Source organism: Labeo rohita, chromosome 10 (assembly GCF_022985175.1).
Source record: "Labeo rohita strain BAU-BD-2019 chromosome 10, IGBB_LRoh.1.0, whole genome shotgun sequence".
Lineage (NCBI taxonomy): Eukaryota > Metazoa > Chordata > Actinopteri > Cypriniformes > Cyprinidae > Labeo > Labeo rohita.
The window spans coordinates 7,547,243-7,569,564 of NC_066878.1; the positions used below are offsets into that span (position 1 = coordinate 7,547,243).

Consider the following 22,322-nt stretch of genomic DNA (forward strand, 5'->3'; position numbering starts at 1 on the left):
CATTTTTATTTATCTCAGGATTAACTTGTACCTCATTCAATCCCGAGGTGTGACAGATCTACACGTCGAAGCTGTTAGCTAATTTTCTGCGGAGTGTCCCTGGTGTGAACGGGGAGACTTAGAGAGGACGAGCTGTCATGGTGACGGTCTACTGAGGCCATAGCATTAGCACAACTGACAGACTGAAGAGGCCGAGAGGATGGTTAAAGTGTGTGTAAAGTGTGTGTGTATATAAGAGTTTCTGGAAGGTCTGATAAGCCAGAGTGATACCAGAAGTGTGACACAAACTGTACCTGCCATACAGACTGTGTACGATCACTGACTGCTAATGCGAGAACTTGTAGATCTTTCAGAGATGCACATTCCCACTTACAGAAACCAACATAGATTTTTCTCTGTACCTCATATGCAACAAACATCATCAAAATATCAGCAGCAATCACACCGAACGACATATTCACCTCAAAACAAACATGAACATCACATAAATTGATTTCACTCACGTCAACCATTTTTGGGAAAAAAATAAATGTGATTTCACTGCACAAATGGGTTTCTTCAAAGGGAGGTTCTGGTTGAAGACCCAACAGTCTGTTATTCAGACCCTCTGAAGAATTTCATGCGGATGTCACACAGTGTCGGAACATTGGCACAAACGTAATGTTCCTGAGTACGAATGAACCACAACAACAAAAACCACCACCACCACAACAATAGAAAACAACAGGAAAAAGTAGACACATTTAAAATAAAGATCACAAACTTGCCAGGTAGTTTGCTGCGGTCACCCCCGGGTATGTTAGATCAAACCGGGTAACCAGCGCAGGCTGCAGGTGAGAAAATACAAAAGAGCGTCACCAGCGAGTCAGCTGTACTCGGGGAGGGAAGAGAGAGGCTGAGGAGACAGGATGAGAGAAGATGAAAACGCAGACATACTGCATGAACCATGAGAGGGAAGGAAAACAAAAGATGGCAGGATGAGGCTTTGATTTCAAGGTTATTTTGGCTCTGACCCCCAAGACGACCTTTTGACCCTCGCTGCACACGAATGGTAAAAGCAATCTGAGGCTGTTCACACAGAGCGCGCTCTTGCTTTTATAAACAACTAGATGGAGAGGAATGGAAACAGAAAGCATTCAACTAAACCCACAGCGTAAGATGCTGAAAAAACATTGAAATGCAACCTCGCTAAAGACATCTATCTGATATACATGTACATATACTAATCACTTAAAAACAGTGCTTATGGAACACAAGAACATGTGATTTGTTTCACCTGTCCTCGCTTTGTGTAACAGGATGTGAGAGGAGTAGGTCACTGCAGGGTTTTTTTTTAGTTCTACTGACAAGTAACATCCTGCACCTGAGAGTTGGCTCTGAGAAATCACCACGTTTGTAGGATAGAGGTTGTTATGTGACTGGGGGAGAAACGGCTGTTGGCAAAATAGAAAGATTGGGGTCTTAAAACACTGTCTGCACAAGAGATGACAGTGCAGAATTCTGATGAGCCTAATGCTTCAGACAGGTCTATACACTCTGGAATAAAATCATATACTCCCTCAGATCAAATAAAAGCGCAGGGCTTTTGAATCATCTGCAGACAATCAGATGAGGCACAGGCTGTTAAAGTCTCTCTGGCGGAGAGCGTGACTCCAGCAGGGCCGTATCTGATCACAGAGAAACAGCAACAAAAGCTTGCAATACTGAAATAAATAGATATGTTTTGTATGTGGCATTTTTCCATGAATACAGGACAATAAAAACGCACAAAGAGGCAAAGAACATTGATTATTTATTTATTTTCTATTTTTTCATATGTACTATTTGATAATATACACTGCTGTTCAAAGGTTTGGGATCAGTAAGATTTTTAATATTTTTTAAAGAAGTCTCTTTTGCTCACCAAGGCTGCATTTATTTGATCAAATAGACAGAAAAACTGTAATACCGTGGAATATTATTACAATTTAATAGAATGGTTTTCTATTTTAATATGCATTAAAACATAATTTGTTCCTTTCGTGCAAATCTGAATTTTCATCAGCCATTACTCCAGTCATCAGTAGCATACAGTCCTTCAGAAATCATTCTAATATGCTGATTTGATACTCACTTATTATCAGTGTTGGAAACATGTGATTCTTTTTTCAGGATTTTTTGCTGAATAAAACCAAAGAATCATTTTCTAACAATATAAGTTTATACTATCACTCACATTTTATCAGTTTACCACATCACTGAATAAAAGTATTGTTTTAAATGTACATTTTAGTTTCATTTTATAAATTAATTTTAATTTAATTGAACAGTATTTTATTAAGAAAATATTTATTTATAATATAATATATTTTAGGGCTGTCAAACATACAAAATAAAAGTTTGAGTTTGCCTAATACATGTGTGGGTACTGTGTAATTATTATGTATAAATGCACACAAATAATGTTATTTATGTACTAAATGTTTATATATATATATATATATATATATAATCTAAATTATATAAAAATTGTGATAAATACATGTAATTGTAAATATTTCTTAAATATATACATGAATGTGTTTGTATTTATACACACATGATAATCACACACAGTACACACATATATTAGGCAAACTCAAATTTTTTTGTATGCGATTAATCGCAATTAATCATTTGACAGCCCTAATTTATTTATTTATTTAAGGGCTGTCAGTTTAACACATGAACTTAATTAGTTGAGAAATGAAAAATAACGCAATTAAAAAATTTTAACGCAGTTAACGTACTGGCCCCGCCCCCAGACCTATACATAATTTTATATTTCATATAGTTGACTGTTGACAAATATGATGCAGGGCAACAACTCCACAAACGCAGTTATGCCCTAAAATTCAAGATACTGGTGCAAAAAATGCCTCCGTATGCGTTTTGATATCATATTTATATATATCCCATATCACACAATATCATACGGGCAGCAAGAGCAATATGACACAATTTTGTCCTGAGCTATAACGAGCTTAAATGTGACTTCATACAACAGTTCAATAAATAAGAAGTTGATATCGTGTTATATTTATATTTTTGGTCAATTTGAAGAGAACATATTACCTTTAAAGCCACAGCAGAATTGTTGTGTGACTCCGGGCAACACAGCGTTAGTGTTCAGTTTCTGAATGAATCTGCGTTTTGAACGAATCCTGTGAATCAATGACTCAAACGCCCATTCATAAAGAGAGCCATTTACTTCATTCCTAAATGAATCAGTTGTTTGAATGAATCGAATGAATAAATGAATCATAAAGACATTTTGCCACCTGCTGGCAGGATTTAGTTTCTAATTTATGGTATTATTTCATTTTAAATAATTAGAAAAACAATATAAATAAAAAAAAATAAAATAAAAGGAATAGTTCACCAAAAAAAATGTATTGTGTCATCATTTACTCACCCTCATGTCGTTTCAAACCATTATTTTGTGGAACATAAAAGAAGGTATTTTGAAGACTGTTACTAACAAAGCTGTTTTGAGATGTTTCTCAAATAATCTTCTTTCATGTTCCATAGTTTACGTTAGGCCGTTGCAGCCTAAACGTTTATGTGCAATACATTCTATGTTGAATCAAATATTTCTTTCTAAACCTACAATTTCTAATGTCTACTTTCTTATTTAACACAAAAATATCTTAAAATAATCTTGTGTGGGTATTTTCACAGTCACAGATTAAGATTAAAAATTTTAATCAACTGACAGTCCTAATTTATTTATGTATTATTTATTTATTTATTTACCCAAAAGCATACACTATTGTTAAAATCTTTGGGGTCAGCTTTTATTTAAATCCATTAAACTGACCAAAACTGGCAGCAAATTCTACATTGTAAATAAAATATTGATTTTATATAAATGATTCATTAAAAAACCCTGAAAGAAAAATGCATCAACTGTTCTAAGCATTGATAATAAGAAATGTTTCTTGAAAATCTGAATTTTACAAAGATTTCTGAAGGATGTGATAATGAAGCCTGGCTTCTTGGTTTTGCCAACACAGGATTAAATTGCATTTTAAAATATATTAAAACAAAAAATGGCTACTTTGAAATTTTACACAATATTACTGTTTTTACTGTATCTCATAAATCTTACTGACCCTAAATTCCTCTTTCAAATAAAAAAATAAATAAATACATAAAATAAAATAAAATAAAATAAAATAAAATTGTAATTGTACTAGGAATTAAAAGGTGGGATGCCTGAAACAGATTCATTACCTAAATTCAGTATTCATTAAAGAAATATTTCAGATTTTACGGTGTCAAAATAACAGCACAAAATAACTACTACTGCCACAGTCAAGGAGGTCTATAATGCAGCCACAATCAGCCTGCTTTTAAACTAACAATTGAGCACCATCTAGTGTTGAGAAGTCATATCACAACAGCACAGCTCTATAACTACAATGAAGACGAACCCATAACCTCATCTAATCAATGTCTGCATTACAGGTCAAACTCTTACCAATAAATCCAATAAACGAGTTTTTCATACATTTGAATGAGGAATGAAAACATGACATGGAAAAAAGAACACTCATAGAGGCAACCAGACCAACACACAGACATACAAATGAAAAAATAGAGTAGGAGAAAGACAGCAATGTCAAGAGGGCCGTTGTGTTTCTTATTGGATGGTCAGAGAAAGGGTGACTTACCTTAAGTGGTGAAATGTGAGAGTGGGAAACATAGCCATGCACATTCTCAATTTCTGAAAGGTTCTTCTCTGATACGTGCACCAGCTCCGGCGCTCGAACTTCATTGGTGAGCCGCGGGAAGCCGTGTTCCGGAGGAGGGGAATCGTCATCCTGATACCGGTACTATATATGTGGATAGAAAGAAGAAGAAATGGGGATACAAAGGAAAGCAGAGAAAACTAAATGAGAAAGGGCCGAAAAAAAAAAAAAAACACAATCCACTGCAAAACAAAAATGCAATGTAAATCACTTTCAGCCAATGAGTTCTGTGCCCTGTGAGATGAACAAGCCAAAAAAACATCAAATCCAAGAATTTATTATTTGGAGAATTGCGAATGATTGAAATCATGATGCATGGTGAAGAAGAATAATATTGTCTGTGAGCAACCGCATGCAAACGCGATTAAAGCAAAGCACTGCTTCTGACATGCTCTAGTCAAGAGAGAGTGAAGTTTTAAATGGTTTGCACTGCATGCGATCAAAGCAGGGTGGTCATCTGTTTCATCTAAGCATTTGATGCTTCTGAAAACAACAGTGAAAATGTGTAAGATGAAGATGCGACACAGTGCAGCGGATCCGTTCTGGACAAACAGAGAGAATTCGTTATGGCACGGCCCCTGTTTTCTCTCACCCAGGGGGAGCTCATCAGGGCTGGGTTCATACATGCTGGAGAGTGGCTTTGGTGCTGGGAGCCCTGTACTGCCGGAGGCCTGTTCTGTAAACACACACACAGGAGCCCAACTGTGAACAACCAATCACAGTCAGTTAAGCTGAATCATTTAAATAAATGTACATACACTACAGTTCAAAAGTTGGGGTTTGGTAAGGCTTATTTGGCTTATGCTCACCAAAGCTGCATTTCTTTTTACAAAAATACAGTAAAAACAGTAATTTTGTGAAATATTATTTAAATTTGAAGAAGTCTACTTCCAAAACAAATATTTACATATAATGTACTCACCTCCTTGTCATCCAAGATGTTCATGTCTTTCTTTCTTCAGTCTTATCTAGCGTAACGATCAGTTATTTTCATAAAAATAATACAATTTATATACTTTTCAATGTCAAACACTCATTTTTCCAGTTTAGGACAGTTAGGGTATGTCGAAAACCTTCCATTTCATGTTCTCCCTCAACTGTTTTACCTTTTTTGTTAAGGGTGTTTGATCTTCTTTGCATGTTTACTTTGCGAAGACTGGGCACTGCATCAATGTAGAATGATTTTAAAATGATTTTAAAATTATTTTTGAAGTTGAGGGAGAAAATACGATTGGAGTTTTTTGACATACCTTAACTGTCCTGAGTCAGAATACACAGAGTTCAATGAGAGCAAGGCAAGACGAGCATTTGAGAATAAAAGTACTTAAATTGTACTTTTTTTTAATGAAAATAACCAATCATTTCGCTAGATAAGACCCTTCTTCCTCGGTTGGGATGGTTTATAACTGCATTTGGGATTGTCTGAAGCCGCATTTAAACTGCATTTTGGAAGTTCAAAATTGGGGCACCATAGCAGTCCATTATATGGAGAAAAATGAAATGTTTTCCTCAAAAAACAATTTCTTTACGACTGAAGAAAGAAAGACATGAACATCTTGGATGACAAGGAGGTGAGTACATTATCTGTAAATCTTTGTTTTGGAAGTGGACTTCTCCTTTAACATTGGTATTTTTATTTTAATATATTTTTAAGTATAATTTTTGAATATGATGGCAAAGCAGAGTAATTATTCCAGTCTTCAGTGTCACATGATCCTTCAGAAATCATTCTAATATGCTGATTTGGTGCTTAAGAAAAGTTTTTTATTATCAATTTTTAACTTAAAATGTTGTGGAAAACATGACTTTCCAAGATTCTTTAATGAATGGAAAGGAAAAAAGAAATAGAATATTGAAATAAAAATTGTTTTCTACGTAGCGAATATTTGAAGTGGTTTTGGGGCAACTTTGATGAAAGGTTTTGATCCACTTCAAATGTTGACTACTGTACATTTGCTTTCACTTTTGATCAATTTAATGCATCCTTGCTGAAAAAAAGTATTAGCTTCTTAAAAAAGAAAAAAAAAAAAAAAAAATTGAAAAGTAGTGTAGGCCATTCACCAGCCTAAAACACATTAAACAGCACAGACACAAGGGAAGAAGCCTTGACCAACAAGAAACAAAATGTGACATGCCATAGACACACAGAAATACACAGAGATCGAACAAACTGCAATTTACTACTCATATAATGTTTGAAATCCAATAATATTGCTTTATTTTGAAAGCATCAGGCACAAGCCTACTTTTAAATTGCAAATGAGACAAAAATGTAATACTTTTTATTCTGAAAAATGGGTAATCTTGACAAGATTTTCAAGATCTTAGAAAAAATATTTTAAAGTGCTTAAAACAACAACAATAATGACTTCTGAGGCAAAAAACACAACTGCTGTCTTACAATGTATAACTGTTACCGAAAATCATAAAAAAAAACCCAAATAAATAAAAAGTTAGTTTATTCAAAAAAACAAACAAAAAAAAATCTGTAATTAATTACTCACCCTCATGTCGTTCCAAACCTAAGACCTGTGCTCATCTTCGGAACATAAATTAAGATATTTTTGATGAAATCCAAGAGCTTTCTGAACCTGCATAGACACCAACACAACTGACACGTTCAAGTCCCAGAAAGACAGTAAGGACATTGTTAAAACAGTCCATGTGACATCAGTGGTTCAACCTTAATTTTATGAAGCTGTCTATACAGGGTCAGAAAGTTTTTGGATTTCATCAAACATATTTTAAATTTGTGTACTGAAGATGAACATCTTATGGGTTTGGAATGACTTAGTGATTGGGTGAACTCTCCCTTTAATGGCTTAATCAGTGGAGCTTTCATTCCTAATTCAAACAGTAGATGGTGGCCCATTGCCAACTGTCAATCCCCAGGTAAGTGATAAACTGCCTTTGCTCTGTTCTTAAATGCAATGCAACTCGTTTTTAAATAAAAGTGTCTACCAAATGCACAAATGTGAATACAGTAAATACATTAGTTAGGAGTATGGAGGCAGTGGGGAGGCATAATTACCACTTCTGCAATCAAAAAAGCTTATATATTTCCATATCAGAGGACACACCATCACACTATGGAGTTGAAATCCTCTATGTTGTGTGTAAAAAAAAAAAAAAAAAATGCGTGAACATAATCATATTTCAAGAGCTTAGGCTGCATGAGCCCACCTGCAGAGAACGTAAGGGCTTTAATTCTCTCTGATGATATGATTCCACGCACAGCATAGAGTAATTATCCTACACCTAACTGACTAGCATTATGCACTGAGGTGGATGTGCTTTCTAATACACTACCTTAAGTTACGGTATTTCTCATTATCCTAATCCTTCGAGAAACAGCCAGAATGTTGCAACATACATGGAATCTTGTCTAGAACTCAACAGAGAACATCATCACTCTGTTCCAAAACCTAGTCAGACATCTCACAGCATTCTAAGGTAGTATCCTAACTGATAACAGGCCCAGGTAATCATTTTTCTGCAATATTTTTCTCCATTTTTGTAGAAGAGTTTGGGGTAGTAAGGTTTTGATGTTTTTGAAAGAAATCTTTAATGCTTACTAGTGCATTTATTTGATCAAAAAATACAGTAAAACTGTAATGTGAAATATTATCACAATTAAAATAACCGTTTTCTATTGTAATATATGAAAATATTATATAATTTTATTCTTGTGATGGCAAAGCTGAATTTTCAACAGCCCTTTCTTTAGTGTCACATGATCCTTCAGAAATCATGCTAAATTTCCTGCCTAAAAAAATATTTCTTATATTAATCAACGTTGAAAACTATGGAAGCCTGTTTCTGCCACTGAATAAAAAAAAAAAGAAAGAAAGGTAATTGCGACTTTTCATCTCGCAATTTGAACATATTTCTGAGAATTGAGAGATATAAACCTGCAATTGTGAGAAAATATAATTTTTTCCCCTCAGTTTATATCTCACAATTCTGATTTATTCTGAGAAAAAAATGTCAGAATTGTAAGATGTAAACTGACATTTGTTTGAATAAAAGTGAGATGTTTTAATGTTTTAATGTTTTATCCCATAGAATTATTTTTATTACATAGAAAACAGCTGTTCTGCTTAATTTTTTTTTTGGTTGAAATCATTTCATTTCCATATTCTTTAAAAAAAAAAAAAAAAAAAAAAAAAAAAAAAAGAAGTATTTTTGGGGGCGAAATTGAAACCTTTTCTTTTTCAATGTGTTCTTGCTGAAAAAAAAGTATTAATTTGTTAAAGAATTACTTACTCCAAGCTTACAATCAAGTACAATAGTGTCCCTCCACCCACCAACTTCAATGCAATGCATTCTGGGACTGTCCTCTTCACAAAGGATACATTGTTTGCTGCCTTTCAATCAGACCAATAGTCTTCAAACAGACCAATAGTTCTGAATAGTTTTAAAATGCTGCACAAAGTGGATGTTTGATGAAGGTTCTTTGAGAGATAGATCGAAGGCGTAGGGCATTCCTGGGTCATAACTTATCCAACACTATGCACACCATGAATCTGGGTTTCTGATGTGCAGACTGCCATGCGGACTGTCAGCTGGCAGTTTAATGGATGACATATGTGTGAGAGTTCATCTGTCACAAGACATCAGAATAGCAAAGGAAGTTGTGCTAAGAATACACACACACCACAAAAAACATTAACCACTATGAACTCACTGTGAACATCATGTATCCGATGCGTGAACTGAGAAACAAAAACCGTCCGTTTCACATATCATGAGCTAATGTAGCTCTGTTTGTAATTCCAAGGCAGTCTACGACGTTTTGGATTGGAGTCACCACTATTTTCATTGCCACTGTACTACATGCTGCACACAAGCAGCGTGTTGAACTGCCGTATTATTGTATGCGAAGGCAGAGATAAATGAAGTTAATGTAAAGTAATGACAGGTGGGTGAGAAAAGGTCGTCCCCAGGGTTCCCACACGCTAGCAGTTCGTGCAACCGTCTAACCTCTCCTTAAAAGCTGCTATTGTCTCCCTCTCTCAAACGCCGTAAGCATCTCTTGTTGCCCCTGACTTGTTCTTTCTACACTGTTATTACCTGCAATTATCCAGCCCGGGCTAATAGCAGCTCTCATACTCCATAACAGCAAATGGTAGGGAAATATCTTCAGTATAAAATGCACACTAACAGATTCAATCTAGACACATCAGCCATGCTATATTTAGGTTGTCTGTGACCTCTTAAAAACAGAAGAATGTTCAGCATTTGGATTTGTGGAAAAACAGATAGTCGTGCTAGTTATAACATGGTCTTTTCAGAAGGATTTTTGATGTCTGGGATTTTGAGCTTTATTAACTGATTGTGACTTGGACAGGATTTTCACTCGGAAGGTCTCTTGCCCGACTCCAGACTGCTGAGGACATTCATCATGCCGTTTGAAGATTAAAGACTTTGCTGGCAAAAAGGCTTGGAATTTTTTTTTAAAGAAAAACGAGAAAATATTTGCCAGCCATAGCTAATCTGTTTGTTGTTGCAAACGTAACAAGGGCAACAAAACAAGGAGGAAGTGATAAGCAAAACTGAAAATACAGATGCAAATCCTATCCTTTGTGGATACACAGTGTTAGTGGGCTGCAGTGATAGTGATAGGATTGAACAGGTTTCTTTAAAGCCAAGGAAGAGCAGAGGGTAAAGTCACTACAAATCACTACAACATACAGTATGCTCCTGTGTCCCTCCTGTCATTAAGAATTTCCTGTTTTTCTGCCTGCAAAGACCAACAAGATAATTATAAAATAACTAAATTAAACTAGGGTTGTCATGATTACTCAATTAAATTTGAGACTAATAGATAGACAGATAGATAGACAGCATGCAAAATAAGTTTTTGTTTATTTTATATGCATGTGTAGTGTACATATACATATACATATATATATATATATATATATATATATTTTTTTTTTATATTTACATGTATACATTTATATTTATATAATTTATATTATATATTTAATATATAAACAACATATTTTTCTTAAATATACAAATGCATGTGTGTGTATTTATATATACATAATAAATATATGTACACAGTACACACACGATCTAGGAAAACCCAACACATGGTGAAATTTTACCTTTTTTAGGTTTTGATACCATATGAAAGCTGGGTACAAGCGCTTTCCAAAATTGTTTTTATTTTGTCTATAGCTCGAACAAAACCAAAGTTTTGGCTATCTTAAGTTGGCTGATAGCAATGATTTACAGGAATGGAATTTTGAGAAAAAAGGGTTTAAAGTGAGACTGCTTTCACTTTCACTTCACGGGTTTAACGAGAGCTGTCAGTCAAGTCAGGAGCATCATCACACAAACAGACTAATGTCTGTTTTCTGTGGTTCATTACGAGCATAGTTTCCGAATTTTTAATCAACCCTTGTATGTTTAGATAGCATGAATAGCGCACTTTGTCGTTTAAAAGCGCAACTGTTCACGCACTGTGCATAAAACAGACTGTCATCGGACTCCTCTTTAGTAACTTCATCATCCGATCCTTCATCTCTGGATATGAAATAGTCCATTATAACATCGTTTAGGGCACTGACATTACCAAGATTGCGCAGATTGAGACGAGTAGCCTAAGATCATTTAAGTGAGCAGGTACAGTACTTCAGACTGCGTTGTTCACCATCTCACGATATTCAATAAATAAATAAATAAATAAATAACGTTGCATGCCATGGTTTACACAGGACTGGCAGAGAATGTGCATTGATACACATTTATTTTACATGTTACGTAGTTTATTTTGATAGGTTAACTGTTTTTGTGGTGGTAAGGGAAAGCACCTCAGCAGCGCATTCTTAACATAAAATAAAGACACACTCATTTCTGATTTTCGAATTTCCTGAAAACGTCCCAGCGCGTCATCCGAAGGGTTTTTCCAGATCGCATCACATATTATGTACACAAAAACTTTTATTCTGGATGCGATTAATCGTTGCCCAGCACTAATGAATTGATTTTTAAAATATACAAATATGCCAAAATAATCCATAGTAACAGCCAGTGACCCCTAAATTATACTCACAATTATTTAACTTTAACTATGATTATTACCTTTATCATCTTTAATTCACACACAACACCTTGAGTTTCCCAAGTTGTAATTATGAAAGTGTAGCTGCACAAAAGTAGTAAGTAAGGGATACTCAACAGCTTGCCATGCATTAAAGGATTATAAATGCACGACAATATCGTCTCTCTCTACAAACAATTAATTTCTTCAAAAACAGCGATTTTATCACTTTGTTGCTGAGGAATATAATGTAGCGATCTAGTAACTACGCTATCTTATTAATAAAAATCACAGGGAAGTGTTTACAAGTTTATGTGTGTGCGCAGCACAATCTGCAATCTCTCTTTCTGTGTGTGTGTGTGTGTGTGTGTGTGTGTGTGTGTGTGCATCAAATAAAGAAGCGCATTAATATAGAACAGTGATTAAACTGACTTGGAACTACCTGTGCATTAAACGCATTAAACGGTTTTACCTGCCAACCAATCAGAATCCAGCATTCAGACAGACCATGGAATAATGTAAATATATTACACACTATGAGGGCAGCCCTCTTCAGAAGATCGTCCTGCATTCCTAGAACCACCTTTGGACTTTAATTAGATTTGTGAGAAGAGGAAATCCCTCTTTGTGCAGAATTCCCTTCAGTTTTTAAAAGACCTATGGTATTTGAATTCAATGTTAGTTGAGTATTTCCATAGATTCTAAAACATCAGAAGAAGACCAGCCATAGAAATGACAACACAGAATGCCAAATTGTGTGTATATGTGTGTGTGTCTCTGACAGAACCACTACAGCGGCAATGAATGAGTCACAGTTTATTAATGATGCTTTAGTACTATACTCTACTAACATATAACAGTCAGGTCACTGGTCACAGCCCAGTAAATGGACCACTGCTATTTTGCTGAGGCTACTGACTCTAACCTAGTTACATGTGTAGATCTGGAAATCAAAAGTATGAATATACACAGTAGAACTCTCAATAATCAGCCCCTTCATACACAAAATCACCTGAAACCGAAGCTGAAAGTTTCTGTAACTGTAACAAGCTCATGAATATTTAATGAGGTAAGCACTGTTCAGTTTATGACAGTTGACTACTGCTATTGCAGTAGTTGACTGTTGCAGTTTTTTAACACTGCATAGTTTTACACTGTTAACCTTAGCACCACTCTTGATATCATGTCAAAGTTGTCAAATAAAACAAACCAAGTCTAAACCAAACAAATAAAATGGTCAAAGTCAAGCCTGTGTTACACTGGACTAATAAAAATGCATCAGGCTGGCATGCTAACAGTTACAGTCTGTGATGAATAGTATATTTGACGTGTTAAATGTGGAGGCAAGCTGCCTCACACCACACACAAGTGTCAAATATAATACTACAATACCTGATATATCGCAATATATCACTTTTAATTGGACATATGCAGCATGGTAATGTGACAGACGGCTGGAAAGGAGCTTGGAAATGTTCAAAATGTGCTAATATATTTGTATGAGGACAGATGTGTTTGTGTACAGAGATGCATTAATGTATTTGTAAACAGGCTGTGGGTTTTTCCAACACACTATGTGGAGCTTGTTCACGTGCCACAGTGCTGAAGGCTCCTTCCTCACTTCCCTCTCTCTCTCACTCTTTGAGATGAGAGAAGATGGGAATGTGAGGTGGCATGGCTGAAGGCTCTGTGCTGGATTGTGTGGAATCTCCTCGCGATTGTGTGCACTGACCCCTTTTCTGCGGCCTAATAAACCCAGAGCTCGTCATTGTCAGCTCACGGGGTTCATTCAGCCTGCAGAAGAAGGAAGGGTTAACAACAGCTGGCAAGATCCTTCCCACTTGTACCTCCTCAGCTACTAAGAAAACGCAGAACTAGATTTTATGACAAATACTGTATTTTAACTGATGCATAATAATCACTCATAAAACTAAAATACAAACAATCGATTTTGTCTACATACGGAGACATCTGTCCATTAAAAATATCTACAGCAGAGTGTCCGACCTGCTCTTTTCTACACAATGAAAGTGAATGACAGACCTACTGTAGTCAAGCAGGATTTCAAAGCAAGATTTGAAATAAATATTATAGGATTAGTTGACTTCCAGAATAAAAAAATCCTGATAATTTACTCACCACCAGTGTAAATTTATTCTTAGTAATAGTGTTTTAGTTTTAGTCATCTGAATTGTTTTAGTTTTAGTTGACTAAATCTACAGTAGATTTTGTCTTTCTTTTGTTACTTGATTAACATCTATGCCACAGACAACAGCAACTAAATTAGGCTGTTCTCCTTTTAAAACAGAATACACAGATCCAATGTACTGATATTTACACATCCGATATTCTCCCAACTGTTTACGTTAACTGAGTGTGTTTATGTGAAAACTTGTCAAAATAGACAATTCAACATCATTTTGTGCATATTTCTCCATTCGTGAGACACGAAAGAGTACTCGTGTGCTGTGTGAGAGGCACTGCTTCGGTGTGCGTGCGCTCAAAAATCCGGACCGAGTTGAGTTCTATTTTCTATCGTCAAATTTATGCATATGTCTGTTCTCTCTTACTTCCCAGATATTGAGTTTTTTTATGAGACATGCAGCAACTGCATGCTAGCTTATGTCTTGCCGGATTGATCAATAGGCTATCATACAGTTCATATGTGCGCATCTAACCTTCTAACCACACAGGAGATTTGTTCTGAATGATTCTCTTCCCAAATTGTCCCTCCCAAACATTTTCGTCCTGTTTTTTAACTGACGAAAACGTCAATAGATTTCTCACAGTTTTTGTCATTCAAAATGAGTTTTTGTTTCGTTGGTGAAAAAAAATGTAGTTGACATTATTCATCAGCGAAAATATCACTGCTCACCACCATGTCATCCAAGATGTTCATGTCTGAAAGAAATTAAGGATTCCATTCCAGGATTTTTCTCCATACAGTGGACTTAAAAGGGAGCCATCTAGAAACAATTAGTCATTTTCTAAATAATTTTTTTTTGTTTTGTTTTTTTTACACACTTTTTTAACCACAAATGCTCTTCTTGCACTAGCTCTACAATGTTTTTGTGCCTTATTTTGTAAAGGGTGTTTGACTTTCTTTGCCCATTCGCTTTGTAAACACTGGGTCAGTACTTCCATCTACGTTATGTGTGACCTTTCCAACGTGTATACGTAATGTGTGAAGTCAAGCTAGTGTAAGATGAGCATTTTTGGTTAAAAAGTATGTAGTTTTCTTTGTTTTTGTTTTGTTTTTTAAAAAAATGACCAATTGTTTCATTACATACGACTCTTATTCCTCAGCTGGGATCATGCAGAGCCCTTTGAAGCTGCATTGAAACTGCAATTTGGACCTTCAACCCACTGGCTCTCACTGAAGTCCATTGAAATCCACAATGTTTTCCTCAAAAACCTTAATTTCTTTATGGCTGAATAAAGAAGGACATAAACATCTTGGATGACATGGGGGTGAGTAAATTATTAGGATTTTTTTTTTTTACTAATCCTACACTAATGTTAAATAATAATATGTGGTACGTCTTTAGAAGATGTGCCAGAATACAGTGCATTATGTACCACATTTGTATTACTTTTACAGAGTTTTGCAACTTCTGATCCCAAATTAATTTCACTGTCTAGAAGCGAACAGTGTGATCCTTCCTTATGATTGAGGACCACCTTTTGTGTTCTAAAGAAGCAAAAAGCCAGGTTTGGAACACCATGATAAGTTACAGCACACACATATCTGTAACTTTGCATCAACAAACATTACTTTCAAACAAAACTTTCAAATCACTCAGTGGAAGTTTGAACATCATATTCATAAACAAAATTTGACACAAAACTATGGCACTGCTCATTTGGTTGTGAGCCAATCCAAACATGTACAGGAATGGGAACAGCTGGCTGAAGGTGAAAAAATAAATATGCCATAAAAAGAATACAGAAACTTGCATCTCATGAAAGCATTTCAGGGCTCTACAGTGCGACAATTTCAGTTGCATTTGCGACTATGGAAAAATATTTAGGAGCACCAGTGCGACTGACCCGATCAGCATATTTGTGTTTGCGCTAAGGGGAGCTTAAAGGTTTCTTTGTGTTTTTGCAACGTTGAGTAATGTATCACAGACATATCTCACAAATCCTTTCATAAACAAAGTGTAGAGAGAGTATAAATAAGAGATTCATTGTGCAGTTTAGAGAGCTTTGTTGATTATAATGGAACTTTGTGAGATCACGATGAACTAAGATGAGGGACAGCTTTTAATGATTTTCAAAGGAGTTTGTACATGAGATATTGATGTAATACAACAGTTAAATAAACAAGAAGTTCACATTAAGTGACTTACATTGTCTGACTATAACACTATTGCCAGGGGGCTGTTTCATAAAACAAGTTCACTAAATAAGCCAGGCTTATTTCAGTTAGTCTGACTTATTGTCACTTGATTTGGTTTTAGAAAGCAAATTTATAATAGCTCAAGCTCAGTCACTCTGGCAACTTATGCTGGGAAACTAACCTGGGGTGCGTTTCCCAAAAGCATCGTTAGCCAACTATGGTAACAAGTTCTGTCGTTACCAACATAGTTCAAACAAACCAACCATAGTTCAAACAAACATTCGCAAACAGTGTCACAAACTTACATGCTTGGAACTACAGCTCTCCACATGTGGTTTGAAGCATAGTTCCTTGTTAGTAAGACATATTGGCTCAATAAATTATGCTCTTAATAAGCAAGCTAACATGCAGTACAATCTATATCTTTCACTCAATCTAATTATAAATGCATTTTAATTGATGTATTTTTAAGTTTTTGAATAGTGCACATGCTCATAAATGCCCGGAGTATGACGTAAGAGGGAACCCGCGATGAATCAAACATCAAATAAAGCGAAATGACAGGGAACAAAAAATAGTAAATTAGTCATTAGGTGCCATGCTCAATATAGCTGCATTTTAGAGATCTCTAATCAGTTAAATAACATAAGTTATTACTCGGTGACGTCATTAACAACGGCCCTACATTGTTGAACTAACATGGTTCAAACGACGGCGATGCGACCATGTTCGGGAAACAGTCGTGACAAGCTAGTTCGTTTCCACTGAAACAAATGCTTCGTTGATTAGAATGGAACTTTGTGTGAAGGTGATGAACTAAGATGAGGGACAGCTTTTAATGATTTTTAAGGAAGTTTTTAAGAGATATTGATTTAAATAAACAAGAAGTTAACATTAAGTTACTTACATTGTCTGACCATTACACTATTGCCTGATTTTGCTCTATTTCGACATCAAAAATAGTCTGAAACAAGTCACAACTGAGCCACTCCATTCAACATTTCTCCATTCAAACACAGTGGTGTTTCGTTTATGAATGAGCGTGCATTTTAAACGAATCTAGTGGGTCAGTGATTCAATTTCCCATTCATAAAGACAGTTACTTGCTTTATTCCTGAATAAATCAGCCGTTCAAACAAATGAAATGAATGAATGATTCAGTAATTAAATCAGTGACTTGCCGCCACCTACTGGCAGTTTTAGTTTCATTTTTAAAGTAGCTTTTCAGTTATTTAAATCATTTAATATTTCTGTATTCAAAATTTTATATATATATATATATATATATATATATATATATATATATATATATATATATATAAATATGTATATATATATACATAAAACCCCCCTTTAATTCACTTTAAGGAGTCAAATATCACCTTTAAGCATAGAGCCCTGATGGATTTATTGCATATGAGGGGAAAAAATAACCAGTTTTATTATAAAATCTTTGAAAATCAAAACCTGGATTTGAATTTTTAATGTTACTATAACCTAAAGATGCTATGTGAAAGTTTGAAACAGAAAATAGTGGTTTCCATCTTGCCACTTTCGTGGTAAAGAAAACACATTTTTACTCAAATTAATCAAAATGGATTTATAGTGTTTTGGAACCAAACTCTTCACTTGTTCTTATCATGTTGGTTTAATTAGAATTTTTTTAAAATGTTATAATATATATATATATATATATATATATATATATATATATATATAAATTTGACATAAAAGATTACATTTTTAATAAAGTTAGGAAAATGCCATTACAAAGGTAAAAACTAAATTCCCCAGTAAATCATTTTAAGGAATCAAATATAACCTTGTAATGGGAAGGCTAATTTCTGATCAGATTTTTCAAATTATTGATTAAAAGGTGCTCCTGAAATTTTGACTGTGCTCCTAATTTTCAAGTTGAAAGCGAGTTTAAGTTACAAGTACTCCTAAAAAGAAAAGTAAGCACAGAGCCCTGCATTTGCAGAACTCAGAAGGACTCAGAATGCTGAAGAGACCTCATATTTAGGCTGGTCAAATATTAAATAATAATGTTCTTATGTTTACAGTAAAGATTAAAACAGCATAAATCTGGGTTAATTAAAGCAGCAAAGATATGCCACTGCTTACACAGCAAAAAACTAATCCCTAACCTCCCTCTTTCCATTTCTCTCTCTCCCACTTACTCTCTCATTCGGGCAGAACATAGATCAGTAGCTTTAAAACATACTGTACGTTCTAAGTTTACACAGTCAGATCATAAAAATGCCATACTCATTTTACATGTTACATTTAACCTGTTTATGTGAGCTGCTTTTAACTATTATTCAAGTATATTCATATATTGTATATCTTACATTTATAGCCAAAGTTAAGCTACTCAGGTGTTTTACTCCCTTAAAACACTTCACACCAAATTAAATACACTAATTCACATGTTTCCATGAGTTATAAATAAACGTGTGTGACATCATATAGCCAAGCACAACTGACAGAAATCCCTCTGCAGCTGCAATTCATTTTACTTACAGAGCTGAATCATCTTATTAGCATGCTGTACTGCAGTCTGTCTCCACCGTCTGGACTAATTGGTCCTGAATGAAGGACCGTACACGATAACAAACAAACAAACAAGTGCAGCACGCCAACTGAATACACATTCGCCCTGGGATTAACATCTTGATCCAAGTGACTTTACAGATGTTTGACTATATAAATACTGAAGGAAAGATATGCCAAACTTGAGGGTGCTTGAGGGTTGTAAATCCAGTAAATCACTTAAAACTCATTAAATCACTTCAAACAAATCATCCATGCAGTGCAACACATTTCAAAAGATCATAGATCAACTCCAGCACATTAATCCACATCACTGACATACTTCCTGATCTGGCAAAACAACAGCATTCCTAGAGCTTGCAAAAGTGCTAATGCACAATCTTAAATAAAAAATAACACCAAACTGCTTTGTTCCTGCAAAACGGCAATGATGATGGATGCCTACCTTACATCCGAACATCAGCGACAAGGTGTTATCATGGCACGCAACCTTACAGTGGCAGAGCATTGGGTTAAAACAGTCGGGGTTCCTCACTATAGGAGACATTCCTCTCGCAGCAGGAGTGCTGCACTCGTGTTACGAGCACTGACGTAGCAGAGAGAAAGCACGAGGCTCTTCACTCCTGGATAAGCAAGAGTCCGCCTAATGCATGAACACACACGCACACGCACACATACTCCCTAAACACACACACATATCTGGGATGCAGCCACCGTTTAGATCTCAATTCTCTTACTCCCTTGCTCCCTTTCTCTGCTCTGGTCTGAGTCAGACACTATTTCACAACCCTGTCTGCCTGAAGCTTTCTTAAGTCCTGTGCTTTATTTTCCTTACACAAAACTTCTTTGTATTTTCTTCTGATTTTGAAAGGAAATACAGCCATGTTTTTCTCATATTTCTGTGAGATTAATTAGGTAATGACCATGTTGTGGTAAATTAACTACATGGCATAATAGGCACCACTCAAATGTATTAGCAAGGCCAAGTGTGATTTGTTAGACTTATTTGAAATTCAGCAAGAAGAACCTGAGAGCTTTTAATTAGGCTTCTTTAGTTTACATGAGCATCTCACAATGGTGATGAAAGTGATGATCCTATTTTCACACCTCCCTTGCACAAACAGATCTGTAAAGAAAAACAAGTCTATCTGTTAACTTTATACACAGCAGCAAAAGTTCAGGCTGAACATACACTAGTGTTTGGGTCAGATGCATTAAATTGATCAAAAGTGACAGTGAAGACATTACAAAAGATTTTCATTTCAAACAAATGCTGTTATTTGAACTCTTTTTATCAAAAGATCCTAAAGGATGTTCTCAGTTTTCACACAAATATTAAGCAGCACAACTGTTTTTAACATTGATAGTAATGAGAAATATTTCTTGAGCAGCAAGTCAGCACATTAAAATGATTTCAGAATGATCATGTGCCACTAAAGACTGAAATAATGGTTGCTGAAAATTCAGCTTTGCCATCACATATATCTTTAAATATATTAAAGGAGACCTGTTATGCACTTTTTTTACAGTATGTAATAAGTCTCAGGTGTCTCCAGAAAGTGTCCGTGAAGTTTCAGCTCAAAATACCCCACAGATCATTAATTATATCATTTTGAAAATGCCTATTGTGAGTGGAGGCAAAAACACGCTGTTTTCATGCATGGCTCTTTAAATGCAAATGAGCTGCTGCTCCCCACCCCCTTTTTCAGAATAGAGCTGTGCCTTTACAGCTCTTTCCTTAGATACTCTGCCCAAAAACATCTATTTGGTTTTGATTATCATTTCTGTGATGCTGAAATCATGCATGCATTTTATATTAGTTTTAATTTCTGCTAGACGTTTTCCTGAGTGCACACATCATAACCACGCACACAGAAAGTTTTTTCATGTCTTAAATACATGACAAATTAATAATAAAATTGTACTGACCATAAAATTTAAATGGTAGTGTATAGAGATGTTGAACAACATGTTGCAGATGAGCAGTCAAAAACACAACATATGCAACACTCTTCATTTCAATGGGCATCTACTGTATGCCAAGTTGAGAATGTACATTACGATCAACTCGGATCACAACAGCAGATGTGCTAGCTGACAAATTACCACAACTCGAAGAGATGAGGGCGAAATGTTTACAAGCCCATACAGCAAACTGCCAAACCCAGACAGAGTGCAGGATGGCAGTACGCCCGTGTGTGTGTGCTCCAGAAAAAAAAAAAATAAATAAAAAAAAAATGGTAGAAATCACACTGCAGGTGAAGAATTATAAGTTACACTCCCAGTAAACAATGACCCACCACAATGATCAGTATGTGGCATAGGTATATGAGAAGGCAAGGGAGGTAGCACTCTCTAAAAAAAAAATTATAATAATTTGTATGAAAAAACATAAACAAGTATCAAAAAATATGAGATGTAAACCACTAATAAGTGACAAGCTAAGAACTTCAATGCTAAGAACTTCATTTGGACAACTTTAAAGGCGATTTTCTCAACATTTAGATGTTTTGCACCCTCAGATATGACTCGGCCAAATATTGTCATATCCTAAGAAACCACACATCAATGGAAAGCTTATTTATTCAGCTTTCGGATGATGTATACTGTAAACTGTAAAATTGAAAAAATGTACCCTTATGACTGGATTTGTGGTCCAGGTTCACATTTGAGTAAAACTATAACAAACTAACTAAATACCCAATATGCTTTTTTTCCCTTATTAAAGGAGACCTATTATGCCCCTTTTTACAATATGTCTCAGGTGTCCCCCAGAATGTGAAGTTTCAGCTCATTTCAGCCCACAGATCATCTATTATATAATTTTAAAAATGCCCATTTTGAGTGGAAGCAGAAACACGCTGTTTTCGTGCATATCTCTTTAAATGCAAATGAGCTGCTGCTCCCTGCCCCCTTTTCTAGAACAGGGCTGTGCTTTTACAGCATGCATCTTGGATATTCTGCCAAAAAACATCTGTTTTGATTATCATGTCTATCCTGCTGAAATTTTAAAACATATTTGTTTAAATATTTAATTTTAATATTCTTAATATTTAATTTTTCTGAGCGCACACATCCGAAGCACACGCACAGAAAGCAGCTGTCACCTGTCATGTGAGCACTAAACTAGGGCTGGGCTTCAAAAATTTTCGATATCGATGCCAATACAGATACCGATACCTTGACTTCGATACCGGTTCCTGAACGATCATTTTTGATACCAATTTTATGAAATCAATTTTAACAAGATTACATTATCTCAAAATATTTTTTTTTCAGCTTATTGACGTTTATACAGATTCAAAGACTCCTGAGCCACTGCAAAGAGAAACAAAAATATCCAACACAATAAATCAGTGAAATTTTTTTTTTAATAAAGCTCAAAACGTTTTCAGTTTACATCTGTTAGGCTACATTTACACTAGTGCATGTTCGTTTTAAAAAGCATACCTCAGACAGAATCATAATTTCTGTTCATTTTCCACTAATTTACTGACAAGCACTACTACCTTCCAGCGTTGTCTGCCGGTATGTATAATGTTATATGCCTTTCCTCTTCTGCAATTGCAGTTCTGACTCAGAGGGCATAACATATTTCAAC

At 35.2% G+C, this 22,322-nt stretch overlaps 1 protein-coding gene across 24 annotated transcripts in view; it reads right to left on the reverse strand.

Moving 5' to 3' along the window:
* The window catches only part of dlg2 (discs, large homolog 2 (Drosophila)), a 273,796-nt gene that overhangs the window by 162,712 nt on the left and 88,762 nt on the right, over positions 1 to 22,322 (reverse strand). For 17 of the 24 annotated variants that reach the window (XM_051121188.1, XM_051121187.1, XM_051121184.1 and 14 more), the window contains 3 exons: positions 5,365 to 5,448; positions 4,695 to 4,856; positions 768 to 827 (listed from right to left, as the gene is read on the reverse strand). In XM_051121188.1, coding sequence (XP_050977145.1) covers positions 768 to 827; positions 4,695 to 4,856; positions 5,365 to 5,448 — 306 coding nt within the window. Of the gene's footprint in view, positions 1 to 767; positions 828 to 4,694; positions 4,857 to 5,364; positions 5,449 to 19,166; positions 19,294 to 22,322 lie in introns of those variants that run through there. The other 7 variants (XM_051121189.1, XM_051121186.1, XM_051121202.1 and 4 more) reach the window with 3 other exon arrangements.